At 50.2% G+C, this 15,551-nt stretch overlaps 5 protein-coding genes across 7 annotated transcripts; 3 read left to right on the top strand and 2 right to left on the bottom strand.

The window, feature by feature from the left end:
- Positions 1-328: 328 nt before the first annotated feature.
- ABB37_08710 (putative condensin subunit 1) lies at positions 329-4,314 on the bottom strand (the record flags this gene model as incomplete). Its single annotated transcript, XM_015807800.1, has 1 exon — positions 329-4,314. The coding sequence occupies exon 1, from the start codon at positions 4,097-4,099 to the stop codon at positions 329-331; it is 3,771 nt and encodes a 1,256-aa protein (XP_015653458.1). The 5' UTR covers positions 4,100-4,314.
- Positions 4,315-5,285: 971 nt separating this feature from the next.
- Positions 5,286-6,590, bottom strand: ABB37_08709 (PfkB domain-containing protein; the record flags this gene model as incomplete). The annotated part of the gene is made up of 1 exon (XM_015807799.1): positions 5,286-6,590. The coding sequence occupies exon 1, from the start codon at positions 6,492-6,494 to the stop codon at positions 5,286-5,288; it is 1,209 nt and encodes a 402-aa protein (XP_015653457.1). The 5' UTR covers positions 6,495-6,590.
- A 1,886-nt stretch (positions 6,591-8,476) lies between these two features.
- Positions 8,477-10,195, top strand: ABB37_08708 (hypothetical protein; the record flags this gene model as incomplete). Its single annotated transcript, XM_015807798.1, has 1 exon — positions 8,477-10,195. Exon 1 carries the CDS (start codon positions 8,558-8,560, stop codon positions 10,193-10,195), a length of 1,638 nt encoding a protein of 545 aa, XP_015653456.1. The 5' UTR covers positions 8,477-8,557.
- Positions 10,196-10,622: 427 nt separating this feature from the next.
- Positions 10,623-13,704, top strand: ABB37_08707 (putative pteridin transporter; the record flags this gene model as incomplete). Of its 3 annotated transcripts, none has more annotated exons than XM_015807797.1 (1): positions 10,623-13,704. In XM_015807797.1, the coding sequence occupies exon 1, from the start codon at positions 11,713-11,715 to the stop codon at positions 13,702-13,704; it is 1,992 nt and encodes a 663-aa protein (XP_015653455.1). In that variant the 5' UTR covers positions 10,623-11,712. The 3 variants fall into 3 exon arrangements, with proteins under 3 accessions (XP_015653455.1, XP_015653454.1, XP_015653453.1); XM_015807796.1 differs by having other exon boundaries at positions 11,603-13,704; XM_015807795.1 differs by having other exon boundaries at positions 11,614-13,704.
- A 1,156-nt stretch (positions 13,705-14,860) lies between these two features.
- On the top strand, positions 14,861-15,551 carry ABB37_08706 (hypothetical protein; the record flags this gene model as incomplete). Its single annotated transcript, XM_015807794.1, has 1 exon — positions 14,861-15,551. A coding segment is annotated over one exon (691 nt), but the record flags the coding sequence as incomplete, so codon positions are not given.

Here is a 15,551-nt window from a genome sequence, read left to right as displayed (position 1 = left end):
AAGTCTTCGTGTATATATCTACTCTATAGCTCGCCCGACCCAAAGCCGTTCGCGTACGCGCAACGATACGAATAACAAAGAACACAGAGTCGCGGCCTTCAGCATTAAACTACAAGAAAACAAAGCTATGGAGAGGAGCAACAAGAAATGCACCGCGACACCTTGCTACTCCAAGAATTCTCTACGCTGCGCTGGAAACACAAGTTGAAAAGGAAAGATTGTTTTACTTCACAGACAGGGCTATGCGTAAAAGGGAAAAAGCAGTTTTTCACGCTGTAAAAGAGCGCAACAACGAAAAAAGAACGGAGCAGAGGTATGAAAAAAACTTTTACTCATCGGCAGCGTCATCCACAACATCTGTACCAGCTCCGACAGCCGGCCTTTCCTCATCGTCGTCGACCTCCGTGCATGAGTCTACCTGCATACGAGCTTCCCACTCCTCTATGGATGCGCGATCTCTGCGTTCCGGGCCGCCGCGGCCCTGCTTTTTCACTTTGGCCGCAATGCACTTGAAGTACTCGTACACCTCGGGGCTGCGCAGCCAGTGCTTGTACTGCTGGTAGCAGGGCTCGGAAGTAAGACGTCCTGTAGCGCGCTGCGTTGTGTAGTTCAGCTCGTTCAGGCAGAACGCGATATTCTGCGCCAGCGCGTGCTTCTTCTTGCTGCGCTCAGCGTACGGTGTGAATCGCTGGCAGAGGCGTTCAATCAGCGACTCAGTCGGTTTGTCACCTTCGACGCGCTCCAGCAGCGTCCGCATTGCAAGCTGGAACTTCTCCGCTGGCATTCGACTGCTGAGCTTGCTCACCAGCGGCGGGATAAGGTTGCCGGTCCTCTCCTTCTCCTTCATCGCCAAATTCTGAACGAAGGTGACGGCGTTGCTGGCGATCGCCTTGTCGGGGTCGGCAACCAGCTCCACGATAGTGTACAGGTGATCCCGGATGCGCAGCATCTCGCCTAGCACGAGGTGCGAGCACACCTGAATTGTCACGGCACGCACGCGGACGTCGTCGTCGACCAACAGCTTGAATAGTCCAGTGGTGGGGACGCTAAGGTAGGGTGCGAGAAGGTTGGGGTGGACGCACGCAAGGTCGCCGAGTGCGATGACGATGTTCACCTTCGTAATCCAGGACTCGCGCTTGTCGGCGACGATGGTGAACAACAGGTTCAACTGCTCCGCACAAAATGTCGCGTTGACAATCATGTACTGGCATAACGCTAACACAGCGCAGACTCGTTCGTAGGGCTTCTCTGCGAAGATGGTGGCCTTTTTGCGGCAGGCGGATACGATCATGTCGGTGTAGCGGAACCAAACGGATCCAGGCGCGATGATCGCCAGCTTCCGCTTCAGTGCCAGCTGCTGTATATTGTGTCTCTGAAACTCGTGCGAGCCCAGTCCCAATTCTTTGTGCATCGAATCCGTGGCGTCTTTTGTGTGCTGTGAGGCCCGCGCGGCTTTGGCGGGCTCTTCCAGCGCCTTCAACTCCATCTTCTCCGCCTGCTCCACCGCGACAAGCTGCTTGAGGGCCGTGTGGCCGAGGAGAAAGAGAAACTGCGCTCTCCGGTTTGGTTCCTCGTCGAGGTTGGGGCGGGCGCCGTAGTACTCCAATACGTAGTTGTACACCGTCACTGGCACCTCGCAGAGGTGGTGAAGCACGTTGACGGCGGCCTCGGCGAGAATCATCCATGACGCCATCCCGGTAGTGCGGCGACACAGGTGGTTGAGGACGTGGCGAAGAATGGGGTGCCGCGTAACGTCTTCGTCGGCGGGTATCGGCCGAAACTGCGGGTCGAGGGACTCGTTTTGGAGGGCGGCAAAGACGTAGGAGAGCAATATGTTGTCTTTTTGGGAGTCGGAGCAGAGAAACTCGACGACGCTGTCGTTGCGCGTGCGCAAGTCCTTCCAAACGTACTTGCTGAGGAGACTGTAGATGCGCATGGCCACCCGGCGATCGTCATCGGTGGAGTCGGCATCGATGGAGCCTTCTGCGATGCTCCAAATGGCTTCCACAAACTGAGGAGAGAGATGGCGCGCAAAGGCCGGGTTCACCTTCAGCAGGCCGAAAATACGATCCACCGCGCTCACCTCGCCCTCCGAGGCGTAACGCAGGAGGCTGATGAGCTTTTGCGCGCTCGCGGCCGCCCGCGTCCCAGTCGAGACAACCGCGCGGTTGAACGCGTTGAAGACGACCTCTGTAAAAGCGTCACGGACCGCGAACTGAATTTTCATTTCCCCCTCAAAGACCATGACGATGACTTTGAGGAACGCCGTTTCTCCCCCTTCCACACGGTATTCAGAGCATGCGACGATCAGCTTGATCGATTCAATCACGTCTCGTTCCGTTCTGCTGTCGAGCAAGACGCACGCGTACTGCAGAGCCTTCTTGATCAGCTCCACAAAAGCGAGTGTATTTTGGTAAAACACGATTCGATTCAGTGTGGCCACTTGTTCTTCCGTTAGCGGCGCCTCCTCGTGTTCGCGCTCCCTTCGTTGCTCCACCGCTGCCGCCCGTTCGTCATTATTCTCCAGCGGATCTTCAAGCACTTCAGCGAGAGGATGAAACTGTGAGGCCAGCTTCTCCAGCGCGGCGCTCATCGCAGCGGCTTCGCCGAACAACGAGACACCCTCGATCATGGACTCCTCCACCTTCGCCTTGACCAAGGCGCTGTTAAGCACATTTCCAAACCAGTTTTTCTTGAGTACAGAAGAGATGACCGTCATGGCGGAGTCACGCACAAGATAGTTGCGATCCTCTAGCCTGCCAACCAAGGTCTCCATCAGCGCCAGGTGGTAGCGCTTCGGCACCGCTCGACCTTCTACCAGTTTCTCCCAGGTGTGCAGCGCGTGATTGCGCACAAAGGCGTTGACGTCCATGACACGGAAAAGCAGCTCGTTCAGGTACGAGCTGCGCACAACGTCGTCATCCGAGTTGCGTGCGTGTCCTGTGTAACGTTGGATTACCATTTCCGCAAGGCAAGTGATCACTGATTTCCTGATATCGTAATTCTCGCTTTGCAGAACAGGAAGGACCAGGTCCGCCATCCTCACCATCACACTGATGCTGCGCTTTGCGACCTCGCTAAAAAAGCAGGCCACGTTTTTGGCTGCTGCGACGTCACTGGACGCCTCGTAGAGAGCAGCTCGTGACATGTGCTCGAAAATGGAACGGAGGAGCTGATCGCCGAAAGCGCCGCTTGTCTCGCTCTGTTCAATGTCTGAAACGAGTTTTGAAAGAAATAGAGCAGCGCTCTCAGACTTGAGCGCCAACTCCACAAGCGGGGAGATGAGATCTGAAGGGATGGAAGAGCTGTTCTTCGCCAAAATGCAGCTGCTTGTCCGCGCAAACAGCAAAGCCAATGCGCCTGCGATGGACTGCCCGTCGCTGCCAATGTTCTGCTTCAACGTCACCATGTGAAGACACGTCTTGACCACCAAGTTCAACGTCAAATCCTCCAGGCGGCTGTCTGGCCAAAGCTGAACAACCTCGGGAGAACAAAAATCAACCAGTGCCGTCAAGACCAATTCACGTCCGTCCATGTCTACGCCACTTCCGTCGTCGCCGAAGCTTGTGTCCATGTCTCGTCGAGGGCGTTTGCGATGGGAGCGCTGAGAAAACGTCCCGGAAGGTTCGTCGTCGTCGGAAGGCGCGGCAGAAAGTAACACATTGCACACGACGAACACATACATTTTCAGCGTAGAGCGCAGACAAATTTCGAGAGCGCCATTGACCGTACTACCGGGCTTTTGCTTTTTCAGAAAAGCCACAGCAACCTGCAGCAGTTTTCGTAGACGTTCCCCGACTTCGTGGCAAATTTTGTGTCGCGCCACCCGAGTGACCTCGCTGGAAAGACTCGACTTACTGCGAATTGCTTTCACATACGAGTAGAGAGGCAAGAAAAGCTCATGTTTCGTAAAGAGAGCAGTAGGAGATTTCTCATGATGCAACGCGTCGAAGAGGCGAGTGAGATCATCCAGCTGATGACGAGCAGGGACGTCAAACTCGCAGGCCGCTTCTACATGATAGCGATTGTCACCGTTCACAGCTGCATCTTCTAAATCAGCTACGTGGTTAGGGATGAAAAATTCAGGTAGTGCGGCCATGGTAATATGCTCTATGTTTGTAAAGCAGATCAAGAAGAAAATACACACACAAAAGAAGAAACCTGTAGTAGCTCAAATGTATCTGAACCTACTGACTGTGCTCTAAGACAGAGAATAGCTGTTGCGCATACTTGTCTCAGAAATGCGTGTGTGAAAACTACGCTGTTCACAGGAAATAAAAGACGACAAAAGACACGCTTCTTGACGAGCCTTCTGTGGAGAGAAAAAAGAGAACAACAACAACAAAAAAAAAAAACGGAGAGTTGTGAAACAACGAGAGGAGGGTTGTCGTTGAACGAATATACTGAAGAAATATTTCTACATTGCATCCGTTTCTCCTAATTTTTAATCAAGTGAATAATGAGTATTTGTGTGTGTGTGTGTGTGTGCGGAGAGACACGTAGCGGACAAGAGAGTATTCGTCAGTCACTGCCATGCTCTGTTTCGCCACCATTAGAGCAGCTGGTGCTTCTTGTCTGAATTGCTGCGGTAAGGTAAGTTTAGTTCAATTTATCCACCATCAGCTACATAGCTTAACGCTACTTTGGAATTTTCTTCTCTTTCAACGTGTGAAACTGAGCTTTCTCTTTTACTAGTTCAACAGCTAGAGAACGGGGAAAAAACATATCATTTGAACTGATAATACCAGACAGAAAAAAGGAAAACATTTTCATCGTTTACAGATATGTGAAGTCAAGTGAAAAGAAACCAGAAAGCAGCTCGACACAGATCATTCCTTACCTCATAAACCACTTTAAAGCTTTTAGTTGTCTTTTGAAGTCAGTAACCCTGAGAGCACAACGGAAACTCGCGCGTTACAAACGTTTTCGCTCCGTATCTTTCCCAAGGTTGCGTTTCTGTGCGTCTCTCCAACAAAACCCACAACAGAAACACATACCAAGAAAACAGGATAAAAAGAAGAGAGGAAGGGAAAAAAATTAAACACTGTTGGTGGCTTGAGATCATGGAGCACACACGAAGATGAACGGCTTTCTCCGTGAAGCGTGGAGCTCACGAAAGCACAGCGTGAACGCTAAAAAAGAAAAAGAAAAATAGAAAACAATAAAACAGGATACAAAAAAAAGCGTCGGAGACGTAAGGAAACAGGGTTTTATTGTTAAAATTCGTTTTGTGAGTGGCTACTCAAAAGAAGAAAGAAATGGAAAAAAAAGAACAGAAGTTGCGGTTACAATTTCGCATTCGACCCTGCCTTGATTTGCTCACGATACTTCCGCATGTAATGCTCGATATGCCGCCGCTTCTCACCCGGCTTGCTCTCAATGTACGTTCCGCCAACAGAGAAGCACGCAAAACCGCCAGAGGCCGTTCCCCAAATCACCGCATCTACGAGATCCAGCTGACCAACAGACTTGCCAGACCCAAGGGCTTCGGAGAGGTACCCAAGAATGCCACCAGCAAAGTTGTCGCCACATCCCGTCGTGTCGCCGCGCCGCGCAGGGTGAGCAGCAAGATCCTCCGTCACAGCCTTGCAAATCGGGAACCACGAGATCGGGAGTGGCTTGAACAGCTTGCCGCCCGACCAAGCGCAGAAAGGCTCAGAACCGTGTGTGATGGTGAATGAGCCCACACCCATACGGATGAAGAAATTGCAGGCCGCGTTGATGTCTTCGGTGCCGGAAATGCGCAGCGCCTCGTCCCAGTCAACCATCAACAGGTCCATGTACTTGAACGAATCATCACTTTCGCCCATAGGCCAGCGGGCGTGCGGATTCCGTGCCTGATTGCGGTGGTCGTAAACTGTTCCCACAACATTCACGCGCCCCTCGCTGCGGCCACGGTGCAACAGCGAGGTGAGATGATCGTGCACAATCGGGGCGAGTGCGGTGGCACCGAAATACAAAATGTCAGATTTGAAGAAGTCATCACCAAGCAATTTGCTGTCAATCAGGCCCAAAGTACCGATATTAATGGCAAAGCAGCGCTCACCGTGTCCATTGGCGTAGTTGGGATCAGAGAGGCACACACAGAACGGCGACTCTCCCTCAATCTCCTTGTAGTTGGAAATATCAACGGGTGTTTTCTCCAAGATGGAACGGATGCGCTTCCCGGTTTTATCGCGGCCGTGTGCACCAAAATATTTGACGTGCGACTTTGTCGCTGAAGTCAGTTGCGCAGCGTTCACCAGCGCAACGATGCACGGTCCGCCGAGGTTGTACGTGTCCGGTTCACGCATCCATCCCTGCTCCTTGCGAATTTCGTTGAGCGGCTTTCCGGCGAATTTTTCCCACGCTTCCACAAAAGACAGATGCCCGGGATTAACCCCACCATCGCCGTCCCTTTTGGACTGGTACTTCTTGAACGAGGAGCTGTTGAAATCGATGTTTGTGTACAGGTAGTCGATGACGCAGCATCCAGTGCCAGAGATCGACGCCATGATTGAAAGAGAGTGAATGAAAAAAGAAAAAAGTAGAGTAGATTTACGTTGTTTTTTTTTGCCGTTTTACTTTTTGAAGAGTGTGACGTTAAATCTATTCAAGTTACGAGCATTCCAATGTTTCATTGTTGAGGTGTTGTGGGTTAACGAAACAGATTGTTTTGTGAATCCGATGTTTTTTTTTTTTGCAGACGAAAACATAGCCAATAGATTCAAAAGTGTCAAAGGCAAAGAAAAGAGAAGTTAGTGGATGAAGAAAAACTACGTCATCAGTAGTGTTCAAAGGCATTGGTGGCACGTACGCCAAGAAAAGATTATTATTATCAACCTACGATAGCAGTGCATCAAAAAGGGCAACTGTTTCTCACTCATTGACGCGACACTAACGTGAAAGGGTTGCTAAAACTAGCACGCCAGTCGAGCGTGGGCAGAAAGTATATAGAATGTACACACGAGCACATTATTTTGATATACAAATATATTTTCCGTCTTGACTACGCTGTTCAGGTCGAGTGCTAATACAGTCTTTATTATATTGCAAGAACGCGTCTTTTCATGCATCGAAAGCCTTCGGTGAATTAATAAAGCAAAAGAACACAAAAACCCAATTGAGAAATGAACAGAGAGGAGAAAGATACATTTCCAACACTGTAGAAGTATCATTATTTCCTTTTAGTTCGTTTCGGCTCAGCAGCGCTCCGGCACACCCTAAAAAGCGTTAACCCGCACCTTTACATAAGAAAAAGAAATGTACATCAACACTTCGAAGGCGACGATAAAGAAGGCTATCACGCCTCAACAACTTTCGTCGATCAAGGCGCGAATTCGCCATTGCTCCTACAGCGAGTTTTCTTTGATGGCCGGGTAATACGTTTCATATGCAGTTCCAAAAATAGCTACTCATTTTGGTTAAGCTGCAAGAACGGTCCTAAGTGACTGCCTGCATCGTTGGAACTTTCCTCTATTTGCTTTCAAATGCAACTAGCTTGAGCCTTGAGGAGTTCTACAACTTTGAAAGCACTGTATTTCACGCCACGCTCTGCTCTGTTTGCAACACAAAACCTGTCGTCAAGTCTCTGCACTGGTACAGTAAGCTGCCCACTTTTGCATGGTTGCGTTGCCGCAGCACGACAGCATTTTTGCCAGTTGCGCTGTTGCTGTACCATGACTGTGATTGTGTGGAGCACAATGTTTAACTGCATTTCAAGCTCGAGAAGCAAAGTGTTTGCTGCATTTGCTGAAGATGAGTTGCGACACAGCGCCTTCGAAAACAAAACACTTCGACCTTCGGAACGGTAAATCGATGTGTCGTTCATCCTCTCCATACTCGCGGATTATATCCCGCTGACAGAGTAGGTTTGACCGCTTTGGTATTCGCATATGTGCCTGGCAGCCATGCCATTTAAATTTGTGTCAGTTTACCGGATTTGGTTCATACAAAAAGCGCCGAAAAGGGGGAAAAGGGGGAAAAGGGGAGGGGGAGGGGGGACGAGCTCGTCCAGTAACTTTTGACCAACTGCGGGGCAGATATATGATCTCCTGTTCTCTCATCTTACAGTGAAAAAAAAAGCTGACCAACTACATTTAGGGCCAGATGGCTGTCGTGGCCACCTTTGCGTGAGATTGCTTCTCGCACATATTATCCATTTTGATCCTTACGTGCTGCTCTCCGGCCTCTTCTCTACGTTGACATCCTTCCATTCGTGGAGTTCAGCAGTAGCCTTGTTTCTTTCAAGCATTGCCTCACATTCCATTCCAAGGCGTCTTCAGTATTCATTGCAGACTATTGACTTCTCCTCCTCAGTCTGAGTCAAACTGACGCCAGAAGCAAATGCTATACCAGCAAAGGAATGTTATTTATGACTTCCTTCGTTATGACTTTGCTTGCAAACATGTACTCATTTATCTCCTGGTTTACTCCACATTCTTTCCTCCTTCTGTTCACGTTTGTTTCCCTTCTGGTCATCATGCTGAGTCAGAAAGTGCTTCAAAGCGCTGCCTACTGCCGAAGCTATTATTCACTGTGTTCTAATTCTACGTACAGACCTGAAACGAAGGGAACCATGCCACCGAAAGGAAGACTACCACGCCGAAACAAGGCTGGAAAGAATGAACTCAATCTCGAGGCTGTTTCGGAAGAGCGGATTGATGCTGTAACTGCAGAACCGCTTGATCCCGTCAAGTTTATCGAGGTTTTGAGCCCCGATCGGACACTCCGTCTCTTCTACAACACAAGCACGCTCATCCGTATCGCGCTCGACAAAGGCGGTTTCATGCAGCCGCCGCACTTCCGCGAGCCGATGTCGAATGCATTGCGCAAGCGAATCGAGAGCATTGAGGGCAAGAAGTTTCGCTTTGAGTCGCGCAATTCAATCGTGCCCACCGATGAAGGCGGCGAAGGAAACGGGGTTAACATACTGCACCGGCATGTGTACTTTGATCAGATCATGGACGAGTTTTATCTTCTGAGCCCAGCCGAAGTGTATGTTTGCCCAGTGTGCTACGAACACTACATGAAGACTCGCTATTTGCCCTCTCAGCTAGCGGATCAGCGAACGGTACGTCATCTGCGCAATGGGAAACCCGTGGTGGACCCACTGAATGTCCTCTCATCCATGCAAGGGGAGGATCCCGTAGACGGCGAAAACGACGGATCTCCCATTGCTCTCAATGACTCATGGGACAACATACTCGCGCACATTGTGTTCCGAAAAGCGGCCCTATGGAGAGCGCACATGGAAAAGCACCACGATATCAACGGCGTCGGCGCTGGCGATTATCGCCTTCGCGACGTTCTCTGCACATATTACAATGATTACAATCAATGGAATGAAGAGAAGTACGAGGACGAAATGCGACAGTATGGTGACTCCAAGAAGCGGACGGCTTTGACACAGCAGCGGTATTGGCACATCAATGCCAGCTACAACCGACTTCGCTACAATCGCGTGGTTGTCGCCGCTGAACTGGCTGCAGGGCACCCGGAGGCGGTGACTGAAAGCGCGTTCCCCAATGAGACCATAGCGCATCACTTCAACCCCGAAGATGAGAATGAGGACGACTTCATTGACGATGACGAAGAGAGCGAAAGGGACGACTACATACGTCCGTATTCACCGACAAACGACGGCTTTAACGACGAAGATTCAGAGGAAAGCGAAGAGAACGACCCGCTTCCCGCGAGAGGCCGAAAACGCACACGTGAGTACACTGTGGCAAGTGAGTCGGACTCGCAAAGCTCGTCCGACTCGGCCTCAACAGAGACCTCATCCGGCGATTCGGAATACAATGCAAGAGTGAGCAAGCAGCGTTCTTTGTTTAAGCAAGGACTTTTAGCCGAGCGGGATTGCTACTACTCACGTCTGTCAGCGGAGGATCGACGCTTTGTCGAAAGGAGCCAACGCTCCTCCGTGGCACCAAGTCAGTTGTATGACCCACGAATGCATCAGGGTCCGTCGAAGAGCAATGCAGTAGATGATGACGTTGACTGGGAGAACATTGGCGAAGTCCTTCCAGTCAAACATGCTGCGAAACTCTTCAAGTCAGAAGCAAAGGGTCTTCCACCGAAGGAACACTCCTTAACGCCGGCGAGGACGACTCTTCTGCTAGACGACGATGACACAAAAACGGCGTCTGATCCAATCGCTGCAAAAGCAAGTCCTAACCATGTGTCGCGTCTGCTGCTCGATGAGGACGACTGAACCACTCACGTGGATGCGGTGACGGATGGATATCTTTCTTTGCTGTTGTTAATCTCAGCATAGCATTCGACATCAGCGCTATTGAGGTTGAGACATTTTCAACGCTGAGGGCTACTTCTATTTTTCTTTCATCTGCTTCACTATTACTTCAGACTCGTTTAAACGCCTTCACTTGGACCTAAGAGTAGCTGTGTCCTTCAAAAAAAAAAGGAAAAAGAAAATAAGAGCGAACACAATGCAATGCTCAGCGAGCTGCTCCAGATCCAGCTTTCTCCACCTATGCAAGGACAATCCTTCAGCTTTGATCTTTGTGAGTCTCACATGGTCCGCTCTCGTCGCTCTTTTTCGGATACACACTTTATCTCGGCTTTGAAGGTTAAGGCCCTTCATAGATTTCTAATCGTCTCTTCGTTCTCCCTCTCCACTAGCTTCTTCTGTACCATGTTCTCACCTAGCAACAGCAAAAAGAAAATGAAACCTGCTCTGTTCGCGTGGAGGTACTTTCCCTCAATGAAAGTGTCTTGGCCTGGATTCCCCCGTTGATCTTTACCACTTTCTTTAGGGCACACACACAACAAGCCAAACCTACACGATCGTGTACTATCAAACGAGCAGTTTGTTGTTCTTGTTGGAAGGGATGCTTTGAAAACCACGTGTCTTCTCCTCCAGGACACTTTGAAGCCATCTCAGGAAACTGTTGAGTCGTAATTTGGCAAGTCATTCTCAACCTGTGTAAACTGCAAGCACCAGTCATTCTCTTTTCTTCTACTCCTGTGATTAAAACACTCTCCCTTTTACTTTTTTCAGAGTTTTCTTTCTCATTCACGCATTCTTTGTCGTGGAGCGCCATTAACCGTTCTCTTTTCTTCTTTCTTCTGCTTTACTGTGCCAGTTTGACTGCTCCCGTCAGTTTCTGCGTCAGCTCACTGCCTCCGCGGCACAGCGTTTGGTGTTAAGAAATGGTTGTTTTGCAACGTGCGCAACGAAAGACTTTTTTTGTTGGAGCTTGCGAATGGAATGACCTAGCCTGAAAAGTTATTCATCCTACCTTTCTTTTCCCCTTTTCCTGTATTCTCCTTTTCAACTGCTAGAATTCAGCAGTTCTTCCGTTTTCTCGTTTTTCCCACCCGCCCAACCCTGAACTCCCCGCCCACCCAGCGAGGAAGCGTAAGGCGGGCTACCCACTTCGTAGAGTCTGTTGAATAGTTTGTTTTCTTTGCATGTATTTAACTATTGATATTTACAGTGTGTTGTAAAACCAAGAAAGAAAAATTTATGTAGTTCCCATGTTAAGCTTTGACCTGTTGGTAGGTGATGATTTGTAGGGTGTAGGTTATTCTCGTACTCATCGCCGTTACTTCTCTTCCTCTGTACCGTTATTCGTCTACTTCTCTCATTTATCATTGGGTCACCGTAAAGCTAACAAGACAAGGACGAAGCACTTTTTACCTTGGTCTTTCTGCGACCCTCAAAACAACTCATTTTTTCCCTTCTTACTTTCATTCCCTTTGTACGCCATGGCAGCTGAGGCTGCTGACGGCAACATCGTGGGCGGCGATGACGTCGGCATGCCAACTTTGGCTCGTCAGCCGGCAATCGATGAGCCCGGCTATGTCCACCCTGACTCCGCAGCGCTTTTCTCCGTCGTTCCGTGCGCAAGGGCGATCCCCATCTTCGGCAATGCAGTGGAGCCCTTCGGGCCCAAGTGCGTGACGTCGCTGGGCATGGTATACATCCTCAACAAAGGCATCGGCAGTACGTTGTTGACAACCGCCCAGTACGCGATGTTCATGAAGAAGTACGGTGTCACGACGGAGGTGTACCAGCGCATGTATGGCATCAGCTCCATGGGCTTCTCCATCAAGCCGCTCACCGCTGTCCTCAGCGACACCTTCTCCTTCTTTGGCTACACGAAGCGGTGGTACATGGCGCTCTCATGCATCGCCGGAGCCGTGTGCACTGTGGTGTTCGGCGTGTTGCCATTTAAAGAGTCGAGCGCCGGGATCGCAGGTGCGATGATCTTTCTATCCACGTTCTGCGTTGCAAATACCGACGTGCTGTCGGAAGGCCACTACAGCCGCCTAATCAAACGCCAGCCTGTCTCTGGTGCCGATCTCATTTCGTGGATCTGGGCTATGGTCATGATAGGTCAGATTATCGCCCCAGCCATCCAGGGACCGCTGTCGGACTCTGGCCGTCCTACCATCGGCATTTTCCTCTCCGCCGCTTTGCAGGCGGTGTGTGTGTTCTTCTTCCTCTTCAACTGGTACGGTGAGAAGAAGAACGTCGTGGAGCGCCGCGAGGATTTCGTATTTTTGCTGAAACAGGAGGCATTAAAGAAGCGGGAGACGGACCTGGAGCCCTTTAACAATAGCAAGGACGTGCCTGGCAACGCACCGGACAACGTGAAGGTTCAGCCGCAGTTTGGCAGTGAAGGCAGTTCTCAGGAGGGTGTCCCGAACGAGCTGGTTCAGTTTGGTGAGCTGGACAACGAGGCAGAGGAGGAGGAGGAGATGAACGTTGACTTCGAGGTGCCCACGTGCATGTGCGGCATTTTTGGCGTGAATAAAGAAGTCATTTTGCGCAACACCTCCGTCGCCATGTACGGGGCCATTCTCACTATGAGTGCCATCGCCTTAACTATTCTCAGCATTGTCGGCTCGACCTATCAGCTGCTGTACGGCTGCGTGGTGATCTCCATCGTGCTGTGCTCCACCGGCTTCCTCTGCATCCCGGTGACGATCATGAAGGCGAACTTCTACGGGTGGTGCCAGAATCTCTCCTACATCATTATCACCGGTGCGACAGACAACTTCTACATGGCAGACGCAGACTGTCTTCCTGATGGCCCCCATTTCTCGCAGACGTTCTACAACACCGTCGGCGCGGTCATCGGCAACGTTGCCGGCCTCTTCGGTGTGTACATGTTCTCGCGCATCTTTTCGAAGCAGAGCTACCGTGTCACTCTGGTTATCACCGTGGTGATCCAGGTTTTTGCAAGCGTGTTTGACATCGTCATCGTCGAGCGCTGGAATCTGTATATCGGCATTCCTGATCACGCGATGTACATCATGGGCGATGCCGTTATATACCAGGTGTGCTACATGCTGAACTTCATGCCGCTGAACATGCTGATCTCCCGTCTGTGCCCAAAGGGCTGCGAGAGCACGATGTTTGCCATCCTGGCGAGCTTCAGCAACTTAGGGTGTTCGACGTCGTCCGCGATTGCCGCGGTTTTGATGGAGACGGTGTGGCCGATCTGTTCTAAAGCCCCATGCGACTTCAGCAACTTGCGCTGGCTCATCATCACCGGTCACCTCATCACGCCCCTGCTCGTCATCCCGCTGGTGTTTGTCCTGATTCCCGGTGCCCGCATCTGCGACCCCATCGACCCGAAGGATGTGGAGGCCCTGTCCATCTTTCAGAAGTGGCTGAACAAGTTCGACGCCACGTCCAACACACCCGCTGCGGCACCGAAATCGGTCATCGCCTTGGAGGAACAATCTTAAGTAGGGTAAGCGAAGTGACTGTTTGTCTCCAGCTGCGTGTTTCCGTTTCGACACATCTTGCTCATTATTAAGGAAAGACAAATTTAAGTGGCAGGCACACAAACCCTGCCACAAGTTACATGTATGTACTGGAACCTATTTTTGTTACTTGACCTTTTTTTTGCACTTGAAAGTGTTCTTGTTCTGAGAGAAGATAAAACTGCTTATCTAAACGCAAAAAGTGTTTCAAAAGGAAAAGTGACACTTCACTCCGCTCTCGCAACGGGTGCTCCCTTGCTGCTTTATATGAACACTCTGTCAACTAAACGTTCAATACAAAGAATTTTTTTTTGTTTCAATAGTGAATCAATCAAAACGTTTTTTTTTTGTGTAATTTCATCTACGAAGTGCGACAGCGGAGACAACGTGTAACCTGTAGAAGACCTTTTTTACTTGCCTAGGATCGCGGAACGGTTCAAGCGTCCAAACATCACATCTAAAATTCATTTTCCTTTTGCTCTCCTTGTTTGATGATTTTATTTTTCTAAATGTGGTGCTAAAAGCATGTGTGCCGATACATTCTGCTGTTGCTCACTTGTAGGTTGCGTACGCTAACCTTGCTGACTCCCTTTCGAGTAGCCGCTGTGAGAATTCCGGCACATCGCAGTTTAATTATGCGACGAAAGCACACTGGCAATCGTGAGGCTCCAGAGAACTTTTTTCCCTGTAAAGTATCGAACCGGAAAACAGTCAGCTGAGCAGGCGCGGATGAACAAAACTGAACACGCGTGTGGACTGCGATGTGATGTATCCTCGCTGTTTTGTTGTGCCTCTGACCTCTTTCTTCTGGAAACGTTGCTTTTTTAGTTTTTATGTTTCAGTTCCCGAACGGTACAAATGCACGTCTTTCTTTTTCTCATTTGTTGTACACGTGGAAAAGTAAAAGTTGTGCATTCTAAATTCATTGATTAAAGAGTTAATATTACGACTAACTTCTTTGTTGCAAATTGAATTCGCGTGGTTAAGATGTTGAACAGTCAAAGAGGGGATGCTCTCACAGCTCCAGTGGCGCCATCGTGGTGCAGAATATCACGCGACACCAAACTCAAGTGTTGCGCCCTCCATTTATTAGATTCTGTTGCTTTCTTTGCAGCGAAAACTGCTGGGACTGTTTTCAATGCATGGTCGAGGCAAACACGGTTATTTCCCCTCTCCCTCTCGTTTCGCTATTCACATCTTCTTTCTTTTCTCGCCACATTTCTTTTCTTTTGCTTCTCCGGGTGTACCGTCGCAGATCAAGAAAGAAGCCGTCATTGTGCACACCTTTTCCCCCATCCTCAAGCTGACCCACGAACAGAGACCACACACACAGACACGCACACAAGTGATGGCACAACTATACGTGAACTACACAAGCCACGTGGAGAACGTTAACACAACTCTTCCCTACAACGCCGCAGATGCCGATGTTCGTGCATCGCTGTCGCGTCTGTACGGCGACGGTTTGTCGCAAGTGGTGAGTTTCATGGACCCGCAGTTCATCACCCGACATCTCCGAACCCTGAGTGCCGTGTGTCCGCAGATGAGACTGGACACGGAGGCGCTGACAAACAGAGCTGACGTTGGAGAGAACTGTCGTGGTGTCGTGATACAAGACAACCACCTGATCTACCGGATCGCATCGGTGAAACGCGATGTAACTCCAGAAAGGCTTGCGGAGTCGCTGTGGTGGGCGGATCGGTGCGGGCTGCCGCTGACTGTCACCGTCGGCAATGAGCGCAGAGACGTGCTGGCGTTTCTCACGGATCGTGTGCGAGACCGAGTGGAGGAGCTGCGCATTGAAGTCAACACAGAAGCTGCGAGCGTGC

This window comes from Leptomonas pyrrhocoris (assembly GCF_001293395.1).
Source record: "Leptomonas pyrrhocoris isolate H10 chromosome Unknown, whole genome shotgun sequence".
Lineage (NCBI taxonomy): Eukaryota > Euglenozoa > Kinetoplastea > Trypanosomatida > Trypanosomatidae > Leptomonas > Leptomonas pyrrhocoris.
This window is presented reverse-complemented; position numbering and strand designations above follow the sequence as displayed.